At 42.9% G+C, this 21,733-nt stretch overlaps 1 protein-coding gene across 8 annotated transcripts in view; it reads left to right on the forward strand.

Annotated features, from left to right (window-relative positions):
* The window catches only part of sox5 (SRY-box transcription factor 5), a 105,172-nt gene that overhangs the window by 11,050 nt on the left and 72,389 nt on the right, over window positions 1-21,733 (forward strand). For all 8 annotated transcript variants that reach the window (XM_015049901.1, XM_015049871.1, XM_015049878.1 and 5 more), the window contains exons 2-3: window positions 4,346-4,541; window positions 14,946-15,168. In XM_015049901.1, coding sequence (XP_014905387.1) covers window positions 4,346-4,541; window positions 14,946-15,168 — 419 coding nt within the window. The remainder of the gene's footprint in view (window positions 1-4,345; window positions 4,542-14,945; window positions 15,169-21,733) is intronic.

Consider the following 21,733-nt stretch of genomic DNA (forward strand, 5'->3'; position numbering starts at 1 on the left):
AAAAATATCTTGGGGCAAATGGTGTCCGTAATAATGGGTTGAGATCTCCCCCCCCCCCCCCCCCCACCCACCCCGGTCCCGCTGCGGTCGTTCTGGTCCGGCGTGTTGTATTAAAATATGTAACATAAGACAACTGTTTCTATTTGAAGCAAAAGAGGAATATTCTTTCTGCTACTCAACTGTTATGACATATTGATTTGCAGTTCTAACAATGTTGTCTATTTTGACTTTACAACAGAAGCTAAGCAGAAACATAGAACATATAAACACCCAATGAAATATGTTGAAGGTTTTAGTCTTTGTGACAGACGTGCAGAACATTATTCCTTAATGTTATTCAGCTCTTACTATAGTAACACTGAGACAAATCAAAGGAAAGGTCTGAGTTTCCTGTCATATTAGCCATTTTGTGCCATTCAGCACTACAATCATGAGTAGAGCCTTATGTTAGCAACTTTCCCAATATAGTTTCACACAGCGATGATCAAACAATAAGATTTTTTACACACCAAGATAAGAAGTGTCTCCAGTAAGCCAAATTTATCTTGATTTTAAGCTAGCCAAATGTGAAGTAGCCTTTCTTTAGCTAGCTAACCAGAAATCTCTGGCATTTTCTTGGAGGATTTCGCAGTTTTGAAACAGCAACTTTTCAAACCTTGGTATACTTTGGTAATAATAATCGACCAAATCCTAATTTTCATATTTTGAATCTCTGTATATTTCCTAATAGCTGAATGTATCTGTCTTTTGAGGGAAGGCTAAGTGTCATAACGTTTCTTTTATAGAAGCTATCCAGAAAACTGAAGTAACTTCTGTATTTTCTCTGGCTTCCTATGAAAAGGACAGGAACTGTTTGCTATTTTGAAACTGTAACTTTTTAATCTTATGGCTGGGAGCCGGTTCTTTCCTGGTTTTGTATGTATGCTTGTGTGTTTATTTTTTTGGGTTAATATTTAACTCTGGATTCCCAGTCCCATTTGGATAAGCCCGAGGAGCTACTGTGGTTAAATGATGGATAGTAAAATTATAAAATCCAAATTAAAAGCCTCCCATGTTTGCGGGGAACCTTCTGTAGCAGAAGGTGCATAACTCAAGGGAGAGGTCTGAGGATTCAGAGCTGACCTCAGGTCTGCGTGTCAGCTCCTGGCCAGACAGAGGTGTATACAGGGGTACAAGGGGCCGTGTGTTTGTGTCCCATACAAAAGGCCTTAGTGTGAGAGAGTGAAAGGAGGTAAAGTAAACAGGTAGTGATGAAGACAGACCAGCAGTGTTAAGGCCTCTGTTCTGTGTGAGCTCACACATGTGTGTGTGTGTGTGTGTGTGTGTGTGTGTGTGTGCGTGCGCCTCGGTTCGTGTGTGCGCGAGTGCTGCGTGGCTCAAAAGGCAGTTTGTACAGCTGGGTCTGCCGCTTGCATTGGACGGCGTGTGAAGCGCCACATAACACAGGCGCCAGCACAGGCGCTCTTTACAACCCAGGGATCATAACTGTTTTTGCAAGTCAGTTTCAGTTTTCGTGTCAATCAGATTTAGAGATAACGTCTTGATTGTCATGATCAAGACGAAACAAAACCTCCAGCGGCCATTTATAGCCACGCTTTTTTTTTTTTTTTTTTTATTCGCTGAGCTAGGTGGAACGTCAAGCAGAGATAAAGAAATCTGCTGTTCCTGTTGATGTGTTTTCATGCTGTTCTTGTGCTTTTTTTTCCTGGACATACTGTCCTTTTTATGAGAGCAATCACTTCAAGTTCAGCGTTGTTTTTTGTGGAAGGATGTGGAGTCCGGTGAATTATGTTACTATAAGCAATAAAACAGCAGTTATTGAAAGAAACATTTTGATTTTGGCATGAAAGTTTCTACCTGGTATTTTTGGTTTAGTTTCTAGGTCAAGCACTTAAAATAAGATAAAACTGACTTACATGTAACTTTTCAGCAAGATATAGGAACTTGTTTTAAGTCAATAATTCATTAATATTGATTTATCCACTGGTAGATTATTTCACTTGTAACAAAAAATGGTTTCCAATATGTAAGTGGAATAATCTGTCAGGGGAACTGGTATTTTTAATCATTATTAAGGAATTATTCACTTAGAACAAGTTTCTATATTTTGCTGAAAAGTTATATGTAAGTTAGTTTTGTCTTATTTCAAGTTTACTAAGATATTTGGACTAGAAACTAGACCAAAAATAGATTCTGTCTGTTTGCTGTGCATCGTCACATGACTGATTAAAGCTGCTATCCAGACTTTTTCTGTAAAAACAACAAAGTCACTTGAAGTAGTTTATCACATATAGGGCCAACATGTCACAGTGGTTCTACGTGTTGTAAAAGTTACATAATCATCAGAAGTACCAATAAAGACCAAACTCACACAAATGCATGGCTCAGGTGACATCACATCAGGTCACTTTGGGGGAAACATGGTGATGGAAGCATCACGCTGTGGGGATTCTTCTCTCAAGTCGGGATAGAGAAGTTCATTAGAGTTAATTGGGAGGTTGATGGAGGAGCGGGAGGTTTGCCTCCCAGCAGCACAACCCTAAACATACAGCCAGAGGGAATGTCCTAGTCAAAGCCCACAATTTACCACTTTTAGTCAATCTCATAAAATCCTAGTGAAACACATTCCGATTTGTAATCTGACCACATTTGAAAAAGATTAAGGGCTATAAACTTTCTTCCCCCTGGACCTTTTTGTTCTTCTGGAACTTGATGTTTTAGAAATATATATATATATATATATATATATATATATATATATATATATATATATATATATATATATATATATATGTATTTTTTATTTTTTTTACTTATTGCAATATCCAAGACAAAGAAATAATAATAAAAAAAACCCTAGGTGTTCTTTTTCCATCTATAAATATTGCAGTTAAAATCTCCCAGAATCACCTGCAAGTCATTAAATCACAACTTTTTTTTTTGCTATTTTACTTCAACCCCAGCCTTGCCGAGGTGCGATAAAGTTCTGCGTCCGGCGAGCGGCACTCAATGCCGTTTGCTTTTCCACCATCATGAGGTAAATAAGCGACGAATTAGGAGCAGGGCTGCTCCGAGGAAGAATGCCAGATGTACAGTCCAGAGGAAATCCAATAGAGTCAAGAGTGTAATCAGTTTACTGGAGACAAGCGGGGAGCATGGGGGAAAAATTTGAGAGAGAAAGGCCGAGGAGGATGACAGAGCCAATTAGAGCGCGGCGCGGTATGAATGCAGGACAGAGACGTGTGCAGATGAGTGAGGAAAACAGCTTGTTATTTCAAAGGGAAATAAAGAATTAGAGGAGTTTGAGGGGTGAGCGCCTGTTGCTTGTTGCTTATTGCTTGTTTTTTTCTTTTCTTTTCTTTTCTTTTCTTTTTTTTTACCACTTTGCAACACAATCAGTTTCCCAGAGTCCCTCCGTCCCCTGTCATGTGTTGGCTCTGCACCCCTGAGCGTTAGCAGCCTATTACCCAGGGTCATAGTCGCAGTGGCTTCAAGGCTGACAAGTGCATCTGAAAGCACTCAGGCGACGCTGAGAACCACATTAAATTCTATTATTGCCGCATAGTCACTTCATCCCTATTCAGCTGAAGTACAGGGAGGCAAATTTACCTTGCGAGAGACAGAGTTCATCTAATAGATGTGGCTTTATATCCTTTTCCCTCTTTTCAAGGGAACAAAGCCACGGTAACAAATGCAAACAGCAGGGCTGTCATGTTGCCAGCTATTTTTTCCTCCGGTTCCTCTATTGTCCACAGGCTTTTCATAAATACATATTACTGTCACTGTACATTCTGCCCTCGCTCCATTCTTCTCTTTTCTTTTTTTTTTCGCCGCTCTTTCCCCCCCCTCTCCCTCTCCTCCAACAACCTGTGTTTCTGCGTGAAAAGACCTATTGTCAAGACGTGGTCATTTCCTTCACAATGCCCCATGCAACATGGCTCCATTTTAGCAGTAATGGCCTTGTCCTTTTGGGGGAAGTGAATGCTGAATGGCCCCCGTGGTAAACACAGTGTAAGACCTCGGAGCAGGTTTGAAGGTCTGCCAGGCGGCTGGGGCGATCACAAGCCGGCTGGAGGGGATTTATTGAAGAGGTTCGCTCAAAGAAATGCAGAAGAGCCAAACTTGGAGCATGTCGGAGCTGCGGAGACGAAAAGGGGCTTAAAAATTAACCTTTTACGACACCATTTGGGGGTTTATTAAAAATGATTTTTTTTTTTTTTTTTTTTTTTGAAATCGACAGGAACTTCCTCCATCTTACAAGCCGTATCCCCTTTTGAATATTGCTCACTCTTCCTCCCGTCTCTCCCTCCTCTCCCTCGTCTTTCTATCTCCTACTCTTTTCCAGGATGTCTTCCAAGCGACCAGCCTCTCCATATGGGGGGACAGATGGAGAGGTAACCATGGCAACCAGCAGACAGCGAGTGGAGGACGAGGAGAGCGAGGGACCGGGCGGTGTCATCCACCTCCCCCTGGCCTCCTACTGCGGAAAGGTGTCCCCTCACTCGCCCCCCAGCCGCCACTTGGATAGCCCCCCCAGCACGGTAAGGACACCTTTATGGGGAGTTTTGGGGGGGTTGGGTCCCAACCCGTTTGCTGTCTCTTTGGGGAGGTAAAGCACACACCCATGGGAAGATGGAGGGGTTGAAAGGTGACATAGGTGAGCTACCAAAGTCCTTCTAATCAACTCAACTCAGCCTCTATTGGTGCTTGAGAGACGTTGGTGGAACCTAAACCTGAGAACACACACATAGACACACACAGACGTGGTGCTGGGGGAAAATGTCGCCTTCTGTATTTAATGAGTGCTTCCTCAGTGAGCTGGAAGGAGGACAAAAAAAAACTGCAAATAAATTTTGCTGGAAAAATGTTTTCATTTGTGGATCCATTCAGCTAGAAATTAACTTCCCTGACCTTGCATGTTTGTCATCTCTTAAAATGACTCTTGAAAAGAAATTAATTTTTTGAGGGGGAAATTTTCTATTTATTTATTTGCATATAATGGTCAGAAGTTTATGGATTTCAGAAACCTTTTTGCTTACGATGACCCCTACACATTTATTGCACAGCACCAACACCGGTATTAGAGAAAAAAATAAAATAAATAAACAGCACATGCCCCTTTGATGATTCACATGGAGACCTAAAAATGGAAGAATTGGACTTGCTCTGCTGGTAAACAGCAGCTTGTAGCTGGGAGCTGATTTGAACCAGAGCAGAAAGTGTCAGGCTACCGTATTTTGATGGACCATTAATGTTTGTGCTGCTTTGAGGTAATTAGACATAAAGGTGTGTAGCTGAGCCCTGCACTAGCTTCGTTTCCATTGGCCATATTTTTTCACATTACACAAGTCACATGATCAGAAACTCTCTACTGGCACAAACAAGAAGACAACAGGAAGTAGTTGGAGGATGACTGTGAAGCATGTTTTTTAATGACTTATTGCGTGAACAAACTTATTCACATGTGATGTGATTTTAATTGCGTTTCTTATTTAATGGAAGAACAGCAATTACGAAATTGTGTGTTGTTTTTTTTTACATATATTAAGGTTTTGCGCACATTTCTAATGGAAAAGCTCCACCGCTCCATCCTTTTTCCAGTTTTACACCATAAAGAGTAAACACCAAAAAGAAAAGCATTCTGTACACTATTTGAACTCTCTATTTTCCTTAAGTGCATGATTCAAAATAAGAATAACTCCAACTAAAATGTTAGATAGCATTATCACAACTACTGTAATAAAATTCTCATATTGTGAGCGGTATGAAAATTATTATTATTGGATCGTGTTATTGATTTACTTTTATGCTACCAGTTGTAAAGTCGTTATTAATTAGTAAGGCTCTCTGCTGGGGGAGCCAGCCTGTATTCATGTAGCTCATAACTTCATATCTGCAGTTTTAAAGCAGATTTACTCTAATAGGAGTCGTTCTCATTTAGACTGCTTGACTTTCCGTGTTTGTCATATGCAAATATTCCCGGAGAGCTTTGTTTATCTTGGAAGTAAAGATGTCGCCTTAGTGGTTTTGAGGGAGCAGTTTCTCAGAAAGTTTGGTGTACATTGATTCAAGAAACCAGAACTTTCCTCGTTGTGTAAAAGCAAAACAGGAACTGTGGCAGGTCGTTTTCTCCAGGGCATCGGATGGCATATGTATGATGATGATGATGATGATGATGATGCGTTCTACATCCATTTCTAGTTGTGATTCATGACGTTTTGGTATCTGCTGCTGATATTACCTGATGTGTTCCTGAGTAAGCAAACCACACTGTACATGAACTTTCATATGATTCACTTTCCTATTGTCAGTTGTGATAATTTTTTTTTTCTGTCTGAATTTTGAGTTACTTACTGTTCCTGTTTCAAAAAAGCGATGACGTGCTCTTTAAGCCGATTTAGAATACTGTACATGCTGAAAACTGTACACGTACCTTCGTGTGATTCACTGCGCACCAACTTTTCCTCCGTTTGCCAAATGCACGCCTTGTCACACGCATTCAGATAACGACTGTCGACCTTTCCCCCCCATCCTGACAATAAACACTTGCACGCTATAAAACAATAAACGGTGTTTAGGAGTTGTAATGGAAAGCTAATTCTGTAATTAGCCCTCTGATTAGGCTCTCGGGCCCCTCCCAGGCTCCATGGACTCTGCATGTGTGACAGGTGCTGACTGTAAACCAAAGTCCTGGCCTGGGGAGGAACACCGCACACACACGCACACGCACACACACACACACACACACACACACACACAGTGGGTTATCTCTCTATTGAGGACAGTGATTAGATTAATCCAGGTTCATTTAGATTGAGTGTATACAAAGTTGGTCTTATCGTTGTTATCTTCAGCTGATTGGAGAAGAAAATTCCTGAAAATTCACATTCAGAGGGACACACAGCGGCTTCATTACTGGATGGCAGAGAGGAGGCGCTTGATGTGGAGCATTGGGAATGGAGGGGTGTCTGAGGGGGAGGCTTATCCGACTGCCTGCTTATGTGTGTTAGGAATTTTTTTGAGCGGGAAAAGGAGGTTAACAGTGCCAATCCCTTCTCCGCTGACTGTCAGTGGATGGGAGTGAGGAGGAACTGAAAGCGAGAGGAGATTTACTAACCGGTGGAGGGGAGGGGGTGTTGACGGCACTCTTAAGAGATCGGGATGGGGGTCTCTTCCTCTCCAAAGCAGTTGTCGTAAGTGATAGGGGGGGGAAGTAAATGGCTCATCCGCCGCTGGTCGACTTGGAAGTGAGGCAGCAGTGGGACAGTGGGGAGGGGGGGAAGTGGGGGGTGAGATTACAGCTTTATCTTGTCATAGTGAATTAGCACGGTGCTGGAGATGCGCTCAGCTACACACTGACCTCTTCATTCCGCCTGCCTCTTCACCTTTGGCTCCGACCGCTACACCTACACACACACACACACGCACACACACTCATGTTGTTTCACAAAAACTGATCGGTGTTGGATAATGCCGTTTAAAAGATTTTTTTCCTGGACTTGATGGGAAATTGTGCTGCCCAGTGTGGTTTGCAACAGAATAAATGAGAAACTAGTTTCTATATTAAGCTAATACAAGTAGGAACTTTGCTTTTTTTAGGACTATTAAAACCTTTTAATTTGGGTTCACTTCTGTAAACAAGATGCCAGAGAAAGTGGAAGCGTGAATGGAGTTTTCTCTGGTTTGAAGAACGGAGTAACCGAGGACTGCCCCTTCCCCACCTGTTGCTTTGTGCTGCAGTTTAGCCGACTTAGCAAAAGCCGCTACAACTTCTATCCTGTTGCTCACATGGTCAGTCTGATGCAGTGACTTTGTCTGGTGTCATGGAGCATAGCTTAGCATGTTAGCCCCTCCCCCTCATGTTATTGTGTACTGCTGGTGAGCTGGCTAGCAGGCTAATAGGTTTTCTTTTTTTTTTTTCCTCTTCTACAAGAAAGACAAATACAGTCAGAAGTTGCAAACCAAAGCAGCGCCACCTATTCTTTAAATTGAAGCATTGCTGTTTTAAAACAAACAGTTTAGGAAGTCGGGACCCATCTGTTAAAATCACTCGGTTCTGCTCACTTGGTTACACTTTCGTCTCACTAAAGAGCAAGACGAGGGTGGCTTTTTAAAATAATAGCCATCGCAAAACCCTTTGAGTAGGTCCTTTTTATGCTTTAAATATTTGTACAAATACCTTAAAAACATAGTATTTTGCTTAAAGTTATCACTCCATCAAAATATCTTACTTGCCTTTGCTTAGAATCCAGCTTAGGTGCAAAAAAAACAGGTAGACTCTGATTACTGGGTACAACCAATCAGCGCTGTGCTCAAGTATAACGCCACTGTACAGATAAAGACAAAAGAGACCTATTTAAGAGAAACCTATTTAAAAGTAACTATTGTAGCGCTACAATAAGTCCCGGGGGCAGCTGCAGATGTGAGGTTTTGACATCTTGTTCCTTTGCCTCCTTTTCTTTTCATTCCTTTCATGTTTGTTTGCAAATCCTCGCCAAAAAAAAAAAAAATTGTTTTCACATCAGACAGAGGCGAGCATCTTCTTTCATAGACGTGCTAATGGATGAACACAAATTATTTAATTAACAGCCGAGACGCCCGCTTACACCGCGGAGAACTATACCGATCTTTCATCGAGCATTATTTCTCATTCAAATGCTCCCTTTCCTCTCCTTTTTTTCCCCTCTTCTATCATTTCAATGTGTGATTACGTGTGTGTGTTCATGTGAGTATGACAGATTTTACACAGCCATTGAGCAGTCTTGAGACACAGTGGTCACACTTAATTTCTCATGCCAGTGATGCACTAATGAATCAACACACGCTTGCCTGTCAACAGCGAGGGGTCGCCGTAAAATACACTGGTGCAGATTTTAGCTAAAACAGCTATTTAAAAACACTGCAAAAAAAAAAAAAAAAAAAAAAACAGCTGCAGTGTCAGATATAGATACTAGGCATTGGGGAAGAATCTTTAAATTTAAGATTATTGCATGTTTAAAGGGCTTGATTGGAGTTTTAATTGTATTAAAATATGATTTAAAGCTGCCAGAAGTGAAATAATGTGTGTGTTTAGTCGTTGGTCCCAGCCTGAGGGTCTCCAGGGTCGGTGTCTGCGTTTAGCCATGGCATGTAAAGGGATTTGCTGCATGCGTGTGTGTGTGTTAGCAGGGTTTCTGAGTTTTGTTAAATAGTCTATCGGGGAGATTGGCAGCCCTGGCGTGGACCTGAGTCTCACCCCCCTGCAGGGAGCGATCAGTGACATCCTCAGTGCGCGTGTGTGTGTGTGTGTGTGTGTGTGTGTGTGTGTGTGTGTGTGTGTGTGTTTTAGACGAGCAGCTGTTTCCAGCTCTTCCTACTTGCCACATTGTCCATGCCTTGATCCGAGGCGAAGCGCCAAGCATTAAATGTTTTTTCACGCGTACACCTTTCACAGCCCGAGACTTGTCAGGCTGGGGGTTCCAAAAAAAAAAAAGAAGAGAGAGAGAGAGAGTTAGAGAGGGAAAAAGGAGGAAGGGTAGCAAACCGAGGGAGTTTTAAAAAAATAAATAACAGCAGCATATGTGCTGGCTGCTGGGAAAAAATAGCATTTAGATTTTTTTTTTCTTTTTTTGCTTCCTTTTTTTTTTTGGCAAGAGTAAAGTGTTTTTCAACCAGCCTCCCCTCACAGATGAGCTTAAGAAGACAAAAGTTGTTTAATTCGGTTCCATTGCAGAGGCAGTAAAAGGATAAAGAGAGTGAGGCGCAATTTTTACTTTGTTCCAGTCATTTGGAAGAGAATTGACATCTGCAAACTAAAGGCAGAACCGCCCACACTACCAGCCTGCCTCATCCAGTGCATATAAATACATATATACACACATACACACGCACACACACCTACAGGCTATGTGCACTGCCAGTGTCACACATATAGCAACAGAAATGGGTAAAAAAAAAAAAAGGGGGGCTGCTCGTACACATGCACTGAGCAGAGGGCATGAACGTTTACAGTGCTCCAAATTTCCGTTTGTACTCATGAATAAATGCATGTTGATGAGAAAAGTTTTTCAACCTGCGTTACAGCAGGAGGAGAGCTGAATGACACCCATTTACATCAGAAAATCTCTCTTTAAAAAAAAAAAAAAAAAAGTGTTTCTAAATACGATGCTTCTGTTTGGTCTGCGCGCGCGACGCGTGGATTATGCGCTCGGAGGTTGATTGGGAACGAAGCGTAAGCACGTTAAGATGCCTGCAGGATCAGGCTGTCTGTCGGAGCTGGAGCCCCCGATGCAGCAGCTCCCCTGCTAATTCCGTTTGATCGGGAAATGACCTTTATTGTTGGACGCTGCCAGATGACATCTCCCTGGCAGCTTCTCGACAGCAACCTGCCCGTCTCCCCTCTCTCTCCGTCTCCCCTCCATATTCTTGTTCTGTTTGTTTTGTTTGCGCTCCATCTTTCTCGAAAGAAAGAGTGCGGCTCTTTTAAGTAGGCACTGGATTAGATAAATGAGATGTGACAGGTGTGACCGTTGCCTTCAAGATGCCTGCTCTCTGTCTCCCTGTATCTCTCTCTTTCAACTTGCACCTCTTCCATTTCCTCTAATAACACCGCTTCTCTCTCTCTTTTCTCTCTCTGTTTTTCTTGTCTTTGGATGTTGCGCTTTCCTCGACTTTGCATGCTCACGCACCTTCTCTGCCTTTCCATTTTTGTTGCATTTGCATGTCGTGCCGCTGCTTCTGATGCAACTCATAATCCCAAAGAAATCCGCTTTTTTAAGCCTGATATGTCCTAATCGGGAGCATAGGGGAGAAATGGAAGCAGCGCAGATAGTCGGGAGCAGCCGCTTGGTCAGGTGGTTGGAGGGGAGAGAGAGGAAGGTCTTTGAAGGCTTTAAGATCACAAGACTCTGCTGCGGTGTTAATGGCCGAAGCAGAAGTTCACTTCAGCCTCATCTTTTTTCCTCATATTTGGATCCAGACGAACTTGTTTACACCTCTAGTAAAAGCTGAGTAGGAACCATGAAAAACTTTACGGTGCAACACCAATTTGTGACAAATTCCTTCTGTTTCAACGCTTAAATGTTTCCAACTATCAAACAAAGGAAGTTGTAAGATGATGATTTCATTTGTTAAACGTTGAAACCCAACCCACACCTCGTCCCCCTAAGCTTAACACCAACTGCCACACTTCCTCAATCAGTCCTGACTTTAACTAGGCCACTCCAAATCCTTCGTGCAGCTCTAATTTGAACCATTTAGAGGCACTTCTTCTCCTGTGCTTTGGATCACTGTTGTTTGAGCAAACCTCTCTTAGTAATTGTTGAATCATAAACATTGACCTTAAGTGCAGGAAGTGAGGTCTGCAGTGCTTTAGATGTGGACCTGGGTTCCTCTCTGACCTCCCAGATGAGTAGTGGTTGCTCCTCTGGCGCAACTGTGGTGGGCTGGACTTTATTACTGCGTTAATGCATGATCTCATGCTGAAACAGTAGAGTTATTCAGTGAGGGAAAACAATCCCATGTTCATGCAAATATCGGCACATTTCCTGCAAATGCTGTATAATCACCTCTTTCCATTAGTGCAGCATGTTGTCTTCTGTAGGTTCACAGAGAGATAGATTTGACTATTCCTCAGAGTCTAGATAGTCTCATCTACCGGTTTTCTGGAAGACTGAATATACATGGAACGGTCAGTGTTTTGGAGTGAATGTATTGTGAAATCTATCATGGTCCTTATCAATGTTAGAAGAGAAAAACTCCTGCAGGATTAAATATCCTCCCACCTGATCAACCAATGGGATGAGAGGCTTCTTCACCTTTTCCTTTGTTTTAAACTAAACTCCCCTGAAGGTTTTTTTTTTTGTTGTTGTTTTTTTTTTTTTTTTTTTTTTTTGCTGAATCTGAGTCTTTTCTCACGTGGCATACAGTTGATCAAAATCCTCATGTTTGCATTTGTGATGGTAGAACAGAAAGTGTAAATTTTGTTTGCATCATTTCCAAAACAACCTGTTGGCAACCAGATGGCATCTAGTGGTTACTATGGAGACCTGATGTCACTATATTCAACAGTTGTAAAACAGGGAGTTTTTATTTATTTACTTACTTATTTTTGGGTGTTGGGATCTCTGATCAAGGCATAAAAAAAGAAAAACAATTCTAAAAATAAAAAAATATAGGCTTCCGTTGTATAATTTTTATTTTTTTTTACATAATTATCAATAGCATGAGTGATAATTTCATCTTTGGACATTTTTCCTTCAAGTTTTCAAATAAAAGTGCTGCATTGGTGCTGCAGTAAAAGACTAACTTCAGTTTAGATCTTATACAACTTTTGAATCCTCATAGCTGCGGTCGCAACTTGTCCGTCTGCGGCGGTGCCATGTGCAAGAACGTCTAGGAGCGGACGGGTGAATTATTGAGCGTGCTGACTTATTCAGAGTGTGGAAACACAACGAGCCGAAGTGAGAGAGTCAGTGAGGTGTGGAAAATGCCAAGTGATAATGCTCTTCTGGACCTCTCGTATGGAGCTGGGCCACGAACAATGAAAGCATTGTCAATATTGAAAGCCACTGAGAAAAGAAAAAAAAATACTTATTTTCATCTATTTTTTTAATAGGATCTCTTTCATAAGTATTTTTCTATTAAGAAACAGAAGAGAATAAAATCTGCCGTTTGTGGCCTGGATGGCCTCATGTTTGACTCAGATCCACCTGTCACTCTAGGAGTTAATGTTTAGTTAATACACCAAGTGATATTTAATATAGTTGGAATTCCTGTGCACAGACAGTGCATGTGTGCCGCTGTCTCAGGTGGCGTGCCCTATACTGTAGCTAGATTAGCCAAAGATTAACCCTGTGGACCATTGACCCTCGTGCTCACAAAGAGCTGAGCTGACAGACTGACTCATTTGTTGCTGGAATGCCACAGCACACCTTCGTGTATCAGAGTTCAAGAGGAAGAACGCCAGCGCGAGTTACGTTTTCCGTGTTTCTGTGCACACGGCGAGAAAATCTCTGCACCATTCTGTCAGTTGCGTGCGTTTGACAGCGACCTCCCTCGTGGTGTCACCCTTAATTGGCCTGAGCCGGTCGTAAGTCCATAATGCTGGCAGTAGAAACAAACACAGGTTTTACGGGCCAAAGATTAACCTGCTAAAAGTTACTTACTGCAGCCTTCACCTGCCGGCGTTTGGCAAAACGGTTCACGCCGGCTTAACTCTGTGTGGCTGCAAGACGTAGCCACAAACCTCCGGTGTGATGTTCGTGAGGATTAAATGAGACACGATGAAACAAACTACAATAACATATTTTGCCGAACGTGCAATTACTGCAAGAAACGATAATATTGTTTTTTTTGAGACCATTTTCAAGTAATGTTTTGACAATGACACAATAATGCAAGTTTGCCCTCTAAGAGACTTAATTTTGTAAGGAACACCTAACACTGGAATGGAAGGCATCTTAATTATCCAAAATAAAACACAACAATTGATAAGAATAGAAAATCTTATTGCCACCACCATGATTCACAAGGGGGAGTGGTATGATCAGGGAAATCCACAGTGTTTATCTTTATCACACTAAAGGTTGTTATTACATGCTGGGTTTCCATAGTTCAGAGTGATGTCAGAACACCAAAGGCCCACCATGTTGTTTGGCTCTTTTACATCTTCTATTCATCTGGATTTTGAGTTCAGGTTAACACACACAGGGGAATTGTTCGAAATAAATCAGATATCAAATTTGGCATGAAAAAATCTGATTTTATTTGAAAGCCATGTTGTCCAGACTGTTGATACGTGAGATGCTCAGAGCTTATAGGGCAGGTTCATAATTTAACTCTGATTTTAACTTCCTCCCTGATCTGTCTGCTGTGCATCTCAGTGTTCCTGATGTTGTTTGTTCACTAATGTTCTCTAACAAACCTCTAAAGTCTTCATAGAAGAGCTGGATAAACTACACATAAATGGACAAAGTTTATTATTGTGTATTGGAGTAAAAATGTATTTGTAAAAATATCTTTTTTCCCCTCTTCCACTTTAAAATCCATTTACAATTTAGCATCATTTTGTGTTGGTCTACTGCATAAACCCCAATAAATTCTGTTAAAGCTTGAACAGTTTGAAAACTATGAAAAGCCACTAGGTACTCACTTAACTTTAAAACACAAAGTTTTATATGAAGGGAAAATAATCAACTATTTAGCTACGAGCTGCACAGATGCTCATTCAAAAAACAAGCCTTTGTGAATTTCAAGAGGTTATCGCACTTTCAACGTGAAAGAAACACCGAAGGATAATTAGTCCTGGTGAAAAGTTGGATAAAGGCTCAGAGCGTTTACTTTTGCCTGCACTGTGTACATAAAAGTTGTTGTTTTTCATGGAAATGACTTGACACCTCTCCAGCGTTTTGTTCTTTCAAAAGGAACGCGTTGTTTGCCGTTTCCTCTGTTTGCCCGAGATGCAGCCTCAGCACTTGCTATGATGAATCTTAGGGACAAAAAAACAAACAAAAAAAAAAAAAACTACAGCAGTTCTGAAAGTTGGGCGCGCGATTTGGAGCGTTGGCGCTGGACGTCCCTCAAACGCGAAGGCTTTGTGATTAAGAGTTAGCGTTGACACTTTAGAGCGCAATGAGTGTCTCGCTGCCGTTTCATGTGTTCGCTCTGTCAACTGCCTCCAAGTCAGTCAAATGCAGATTCCAGAGGATGCGAGAGAGACGGAAGAAGTGCGTCCTAACTTGAGATAACTGGCTGGGGATGAAAGTTGCTGCATTGGGTTGTAAGAACAGGAGATGGGGGGGAGGGGAATAAAGAGTTGGAAAGAAGGACGGAGATAATGAGTTGGTCTGTGCCAGCTCCTCCTCAATCTCTTTACTCCATCTACAGTTGCTTTATGTCTTCAAGTTTGGGTGATTTTTCAACTAATAAAATGTCGTCCGTCTTTCTTGATCCTCTCCGACCTGCAGGAGCACGACAGCATCAAGGGGAGCTCTCTGAGTCCGTACCCACAGCACAACGCTACCTCACCAGGCAAAGAGGAGGGCGGAGGCGGGGGGCGACCCTGCAGCGACGGCGGCTCGGCAACCGGCACCCTGGGGACCCCCGAGAGACGCAAGGGCAGCCTGGCAGACGTCGTGGACACGCTGAAGCAGCGCAAGATGGAGGAGCTGATCAAAAACGAGCCAGAAGGTCAGTGACGGAAGCCCAGATGTTTCGGTTTCTCCAGCTTGTCCGTTCTTTCTTCCTTTCTTTTTGTCTTTCATTTCTGCCACCGTACCTTCTCCATGCCTCGTCCTCGTCTGCTCTGCGCTGAACCCACTCATGTTCAGACAAGAGGAGAGCCTTTGTTTACCCAGAACACAAACCGACAGCTTCAGCTGCTCGGGCCTATTGTCCGCGACGCTTTGCATATTTATCACAACCTGACAAGTAAGATGTGCACTCGGATGCATGTGTTCAAGTGTGAATGTTGGCCGCTTGAAAAAAGTGTTAACAACTCTCCAAATGTTTGCTGCTTTGAAATCAGGAGACATTCATGGGGAGGTCTCTCAGACGGACTCGTCTCGGTAACAAAAACACCTTGCCACCTTTTGGATGAAGCATTTTAAGCACCCAGATAAAGATTTCTATCTGTTCAGAAGGCAGAACCAGAGATCTGGCAGGGCCCTACAGAGCTTTGCACCACTAGCCTCCGCATTTTTATTCCCAAGCAGAGCCTCAGGCTACTAGTTGGAGTCATGCAAAGAGATAAATTTAGCCCATGGCTAATGCTCATTTATATTGAGTGGATAAATGGTGTCAAATTCCCTGGAATGCATGCTACAATCAGAATGTGATATCAATCTCAGCAATGGGTGTCTGTCTCTTTTAGGAAGATCATTTTAATATCATGCCACTTTACTGAAAGGGGCGAGGAGGGATTCTCAGTCAATATCAGTTTTCAATCAATCCTCTTAACAATGGCTTGAATTGATTTTTTTTTTCTTTTCAACTCACTTTAATAAAGCAAAGCGAAACCCAAACACTGTTCATGAACATCTCCTTTATGGCTCTTGAGACCTCTTCTGTTTTTTGCCTGACAAAAACATGTTGAAAATGTCACATTTTTACCTCAAATTCAGTATCCAAATGCAGCCTAACAAAGATGTAGAAAGTCGGATCCTTTCTTGCACATCGCAAACATCCAAGGCAAAAAGTCGTCAGCAACATTTCACTCAGGAACAGAAAATTCTGGACCAGGTAGAAGTCAACTTTTGATTAAGTTCCCTGCAGTACGTTAAGGACCAGCAGAAAAAAACAGAAAAAGTGACGCATAACCATCCGTGATGGTTTTCCAGGTTTTCCGTCCATCAAACCTCGACCAGTTAAACCCTCTCCTCCACCTGACTCCAGCTTGACAAACCTTTTCTTGGCTTATCTGATTGACTTTTCCTGAGGTCATTAAAACAGAGCTTTTCCACTAAACCACATTTTGGTCAGCACATGAATAATTCCTCCAAACGTCATTTAAGAGATTCACATGGAGATACGGCCGTGATCGTGTGTTTGACCTCTTGCGGCGCTTTACAAAACATTTTCTCAATTTGTCACGCTCTGCAATGACAGATTTCAGAGAAAAACTAAAACTGCGAAACATGGCAGAAAAATGATAAGAGGACAAGGAAACTGGTTGGGGTTGATAAGAAGGAAGATTAAGTAAATACAGGACAGTTCTGTAAAAGTGTAGAGGGTTTGCATTAGAGCAGGACAAGGAGCTGAAACATAAAGTCAGAAATACAATGAAATAGTTTGGATCAAACCATATTCATGTGCTCATATTTATTCAGGTAGGAAATGAATTCTATCCAAACTCGATATTTAGATCCACCCTAAAGAGCCTGAAGGGACAAAGACTAAACTTCCTGTTCTCTAAGGCAGCGTAAAGAGGCAGCAAAGTCAAAGCACTAGTAGTTTTGCTTATACTAACGCAGCTTGATCTAAGACTCTAGTGTTCTGAAAAAGAGTTAGACGTGTCTAGACCTAATGAAATACATAGTACAGCAATTGATTTTCCTTCTTTTACGCACTAAGGCTTCTCTTCTGGTCTCCAAAAGCCGCTGCAGCGGCGCATTCAAGCATCCTTAAACACTCCGCTTCAAACTCAACTGACACGAAGTCCAAAAGGTGAAAGAACAGCGGCGCAGTTTGCCTTTGAGTGTAGGTGCATTTTATGTGTATTATGCCCACCCCAAACAACATCAACAGGCTTTCATTTCAAGCTGTGATGTCGTAACCGTGTTTTGCTGGGTTTTTCTAAGGCTTTCAAAGCGCCCGCGATGGCTGGTGAGCTCTTGCCGTCTGCTTGTTTTCATTCCGGCCGATAAAGAAGCCTGTTGTGGCACATTTTACCGAAAAAAAAAAAAAAAAGAAAAAAAAAAAAAAAAAAATGGACTGTTTTTCGAGCTGAACTGTAATTGAGGTGTGTTTTGGGTTGCTCGCTGCTTCGATGGACCTCATGAACCGGCTGCACAGGGAAAAAACAACAATAATGGATCTTTATGACTCAGCCAGGGCAGAGTGAGGAGGGGAAAAAAGAGAGAGAGAGAGTGAGAAGGAGAGGAAAGCGACAGAGAGAAAAAGCAGTGTCTTCACAGACCCCATTAGCACAGTGCCACGGCGGTGTGGCATCAAAACCAAGCCAGGGCATTATCTGCCGTACGATTAAATGAAACGCACTAATAAAAGATCCTCCGGACCCAACACACACACAGAAAAATAAAACAACAACAACAAGCTCAGGCCAAGCTAGAGAGAAAAGGGGAAAAAAACGGAGAAAAGAAGACGAGAGGCAAAGGGGAAATGGACGGGTTGGACGGGGAGCGAAGCGACGAGGGGGCCCATATTGAACGCCTGATAGAAATCCCTTTTCTCTGCCCGGCTAGCTATTGTTTGGCTGTGTGGCTCACAAAGGCCATTAGCAGCAAACAGCAGGTTGGGATGAAAATTTAATGAAGGCTTTAATCATTATGAAAGGCCTGGAATATTACTGCTCACACACACACACACACACACACACACACACGCACACATCCTGCTTCCAGCTGGATCAATGACACGCACACATTCATAGTGTCTGAACATTAACACCAGGAGGGATGTGAAAGAGGGGACAAAGACACAAAATGGGTCAGAAAACGATAAACATCTTGAAACAGAAAGAGGGGCTCAGCCTATCGAAGGCAGGCCTTGAGCTACACATCACACACGCACACACACACGCAGAAAGTCACCCGCACTAAGTTTGAAAGATTTAGTCTGTGGCTAGTGTTGCTCTACTTAGGCTAGATGAATGGCGAGTGGTAGATACTAGGTCAGTGTGTGTGTGTGTTTGTGCTGTTAAAGCCTTTGGGAGCATGAAAACGTGTGTGTGTATGTGTGTGTATTTGCATATGTTTTTGTGACAGAAACTGTGCAGATATGTATGCTTGTTGGCGGGAAAAAAAAATCGCATTTGCTTGCATTTATGGAAGGTAAGGTGTGTGTTTGGCCTCTAATAAATGACTCGACATCCTGTCCCCCATGGCCTGGCCCAACCAGGCTTCACTGCTCTTCTGCTCCCTCCATTCATCTTCTAGTCTCGCTCCACCGGCCACCTGCTACCCCAGAGATACACACACACACACACCACATTACTTACTGTCTTTAATAAATTCTTCAGGAGCAACAGGGAGATGATGAGGATGCCTTGACACCGGATGCCTGTGATTTCCCTGAGTTGGGGTCGCTGGGTGGCTGAGTGGCTCATGTTGGAGTGTGTGTGTGTGTGTGTGTGCGTGTGTGGCATAATGAGGAAGGAGTACAGGGCACCAGTGGAGGTGCAGGGTCGAGAGAAGGGTTAGCAGTTCAACCCAAGGGAGATGACTGCAGAAGAACACATACCTGGTCAGTTTTCTCTGACTCACCATTTAGCCTCTTTTGGCCCCTGTGGCACAGAGCAAGGCCCCGTAATAATCTGTTAGCCCAGGAACACCACCCAAAAAAAAAAAAAAAAAAAGAAAGATGCATAGATGGATGGATAGGTAGATAGATAGATGGATGGATAGATAGAACAAAGGAAGTCAAGGAGGCTTTAAAGGGATGAGAACCATCGCTAAATGCTAAATGGGGCACAGATGTTCCTCTCGGCCCCTGGAGTGGTGCCTCTACTGCCCTGGACTTTCACCAGACTCTCAGCCTCATTCCTCCTCTCCTCTCCCCTCTCACTACACGGCCGTATCAACTGTAAGTGGCTCACACGCGCTAAGTGCCAGCTGAGCTCCGTCTCTGGACCCGTCTGTTGACCCTCTGCTACCCAGCCATGGCTACCCGTCACTGGGGCTCCACAGCCTCTGGGGCGCGCTCAGCTCTCTCCTCCTTTTACTGTAGCCTCAGCTGGAAGGAGGGATGAACGAAGGCTCCCACTGTGAAGCGTGTTTTAGTTGAGGACTTTTTTAATTTAAATAAATCTACATACAAGGCTAGTTTTGAATGAATTCATAAGTATTGAGCTTTTAATGTTTTTGTCTCATCACAACCAAAATTTGGATTTCATCTGATGGACCACAACAAAGTAGTGGATAACTATTTGCTTTTCATTAAGCAAAAAAACAAAAAAATCAGAAAAATGTGGCAAACATCTTTTACTGCTGCAGTACTTCTCCCATACGTTTGCTGTGTCAAAAGAAGCGTTTGGTTTCTGACTGCAAATGTCATATTGACATGGATCTCTGCAGCTCCTCCAGAGATGCAATAGGCCTCTTCTCTGCTTCCATAATTAGCGCCGTCCTTGTCTGGCCTTATGTGGACCATTATGTCTTGGTAGACTTGCAATTATCGTTATCTTTCCAGTTCCAGGTATTTGAACAATGCTACATTTTATCACCACACCATGCCTTGCTAATGCTATTAAATGGCATTACAAGCATTTAAGTCATGCTGAATTTTCTGGCTGTCCAGACGTTGCATGGTTGAGGAGACCAAAGAGTGGTACTGTCCATCCACTCTCCACGTTCTGACACCAGCAGCCACAGCAACCGCCACAAGCTCTGTCAAAATAGTGTTTTTACAGCTTATGGCACCTGATACGCCCAAACCCCTCCAAGGCTCTAGACTTCACACTGAAATTGCGAGCGCAGCCACAGATGTCAACCAGCTGCACACTTTCGGACACACGCTCATACATGTACACCCACGGCACTCCGTCGACTCATAAGGAACTGACGGAACCTTGGGCTTGCTTTTAGAGCGCACTGAGGCATTTTATAGGACAGCACTTAGGCGAAGCCATTGTTGCCACACAAGCACACAGTGGCTGGAGCTCCCTCACGCCTCCATACACTCCAATGGGCGACAATGGGAAGGGCGGGCACGTACTGCCAAAGACGAAGAAGAGAGAGAAAGAAAGAGCCGGAGAAGTGAAGGGATCAGGGCCAGTCTCTCGTTCATCCATCCATCAGTCCGAGCAACATCCACCCCCTCCACCTTCACCTCCCCTCCACTTTGCTTAATCCTTCTCCTCGGCTGTCTGGGGGGTTATGTCAAACACTCAACATGCTCACACTCCGTGAACATCCACAATGGCACGTACAGTCGTTCCATAGTATTTTCATGCACATGTCCTCGAGGGGGAAACTTAACAGTTACAGCAACACACACACTGTATATCCAAACGCTCTCAGCAGCAGGTTCACAGTCCTAGCGTGGGAGCAGGAGAATGTCTTTATGGGATTTTTCACCCTTTGTTGGCAATTAGTTAGTTGTATAAATTAACACGAAGTGCAGTAGGGCTCTCTGCATCATTGTTTGCTGCGATTAGTCTTCTGGCTCTGGGAAGAAGAAGGTGAGTGAGATTATTCACGAGGGGAATCTTCAAAAGATAGGTTTGCTTTCATAAAGAATAAGCCAAACAGCAGAACGAGGACTTTCGACTAAATAAAATGCTTTTCAGATCAAGAGCTTTTAAATCCGCTGTTGATATTCACCAAACAGACATTTGCTTCATCTTCACATGTCTAAACTTTGCCTTGACTTCTTTTCAGAGAGATTTTGAACTCGGTGATTTGATTTGTTTGCCTCACAACTTACTTTCTGACCCAGTATTGCTTCAAAAGTCGCAGTCAAAGAACAACAACAACAAAAACCCCAGAAAGCTTTAAAGGAGCTCTTGCTTTGAGTTGATTGTCCATGTAAAACAATTCCTTTTTTTTATTTACCGCTCTTTGTCGTTATCCGGTTGTCATCGTGTCAGTTAACTTTGCAGGATTTGCTGTAGACGGAGGGAGGGGACAAGGGATCATCGCGGACAAGGCTCACAATTCAATTCGAGTTAATTCTGGGCTTTCTTCTTCTTCTTCCTCTTCTTCTTCTTTTCCTCTCCCTTTGTGACATGAGAAACAGGCAACGTCATGGGGCAAACCTGAGGCCTATTGTGGCTCTTGCCATTGTTGGGTTGATGAAAGGCGCATTCAAGTCACTTTTTTTTCTTATTGAATTGTTTTGCGTCTGCTTTTCAACGTCCCATTCTCTCCCCAGTCTTGCACGAGACAATCGGTGGGGATGAAACTCCTTTCTGCCATTCTTCCCGGTTCAGATGAGCGATATTAAGGAGATGAATGGTATGCGTGTATCTGCATTCATGTGTGTGTGTGTGTTTTCAGAGGAGAAAAACAGTGCCCAAGCTTTTGTCCGATCTGTGTGCATGAAGGGGCTTAGAAAGGGTAGAGAAGGTCCTGTGGTT

Source organism: Poecilia latipinna, unplaced genomic scaffold (assembly GCF_001443285.1).
Source record: "Poecilia latipinna isolate Pla-1442-1.1 unplaced genomic scaffold, P_latipinna-1.0 Scaffold46, whole genome shotgun sequence".
In the NCBI taxonomy this organism is placed as follows: Eukaryota; Metazoa; Chordata; class Actinopteri; order Cyprinodontiformes; family Poeciliidae; genus Poecilia; species Poecilia latipinna.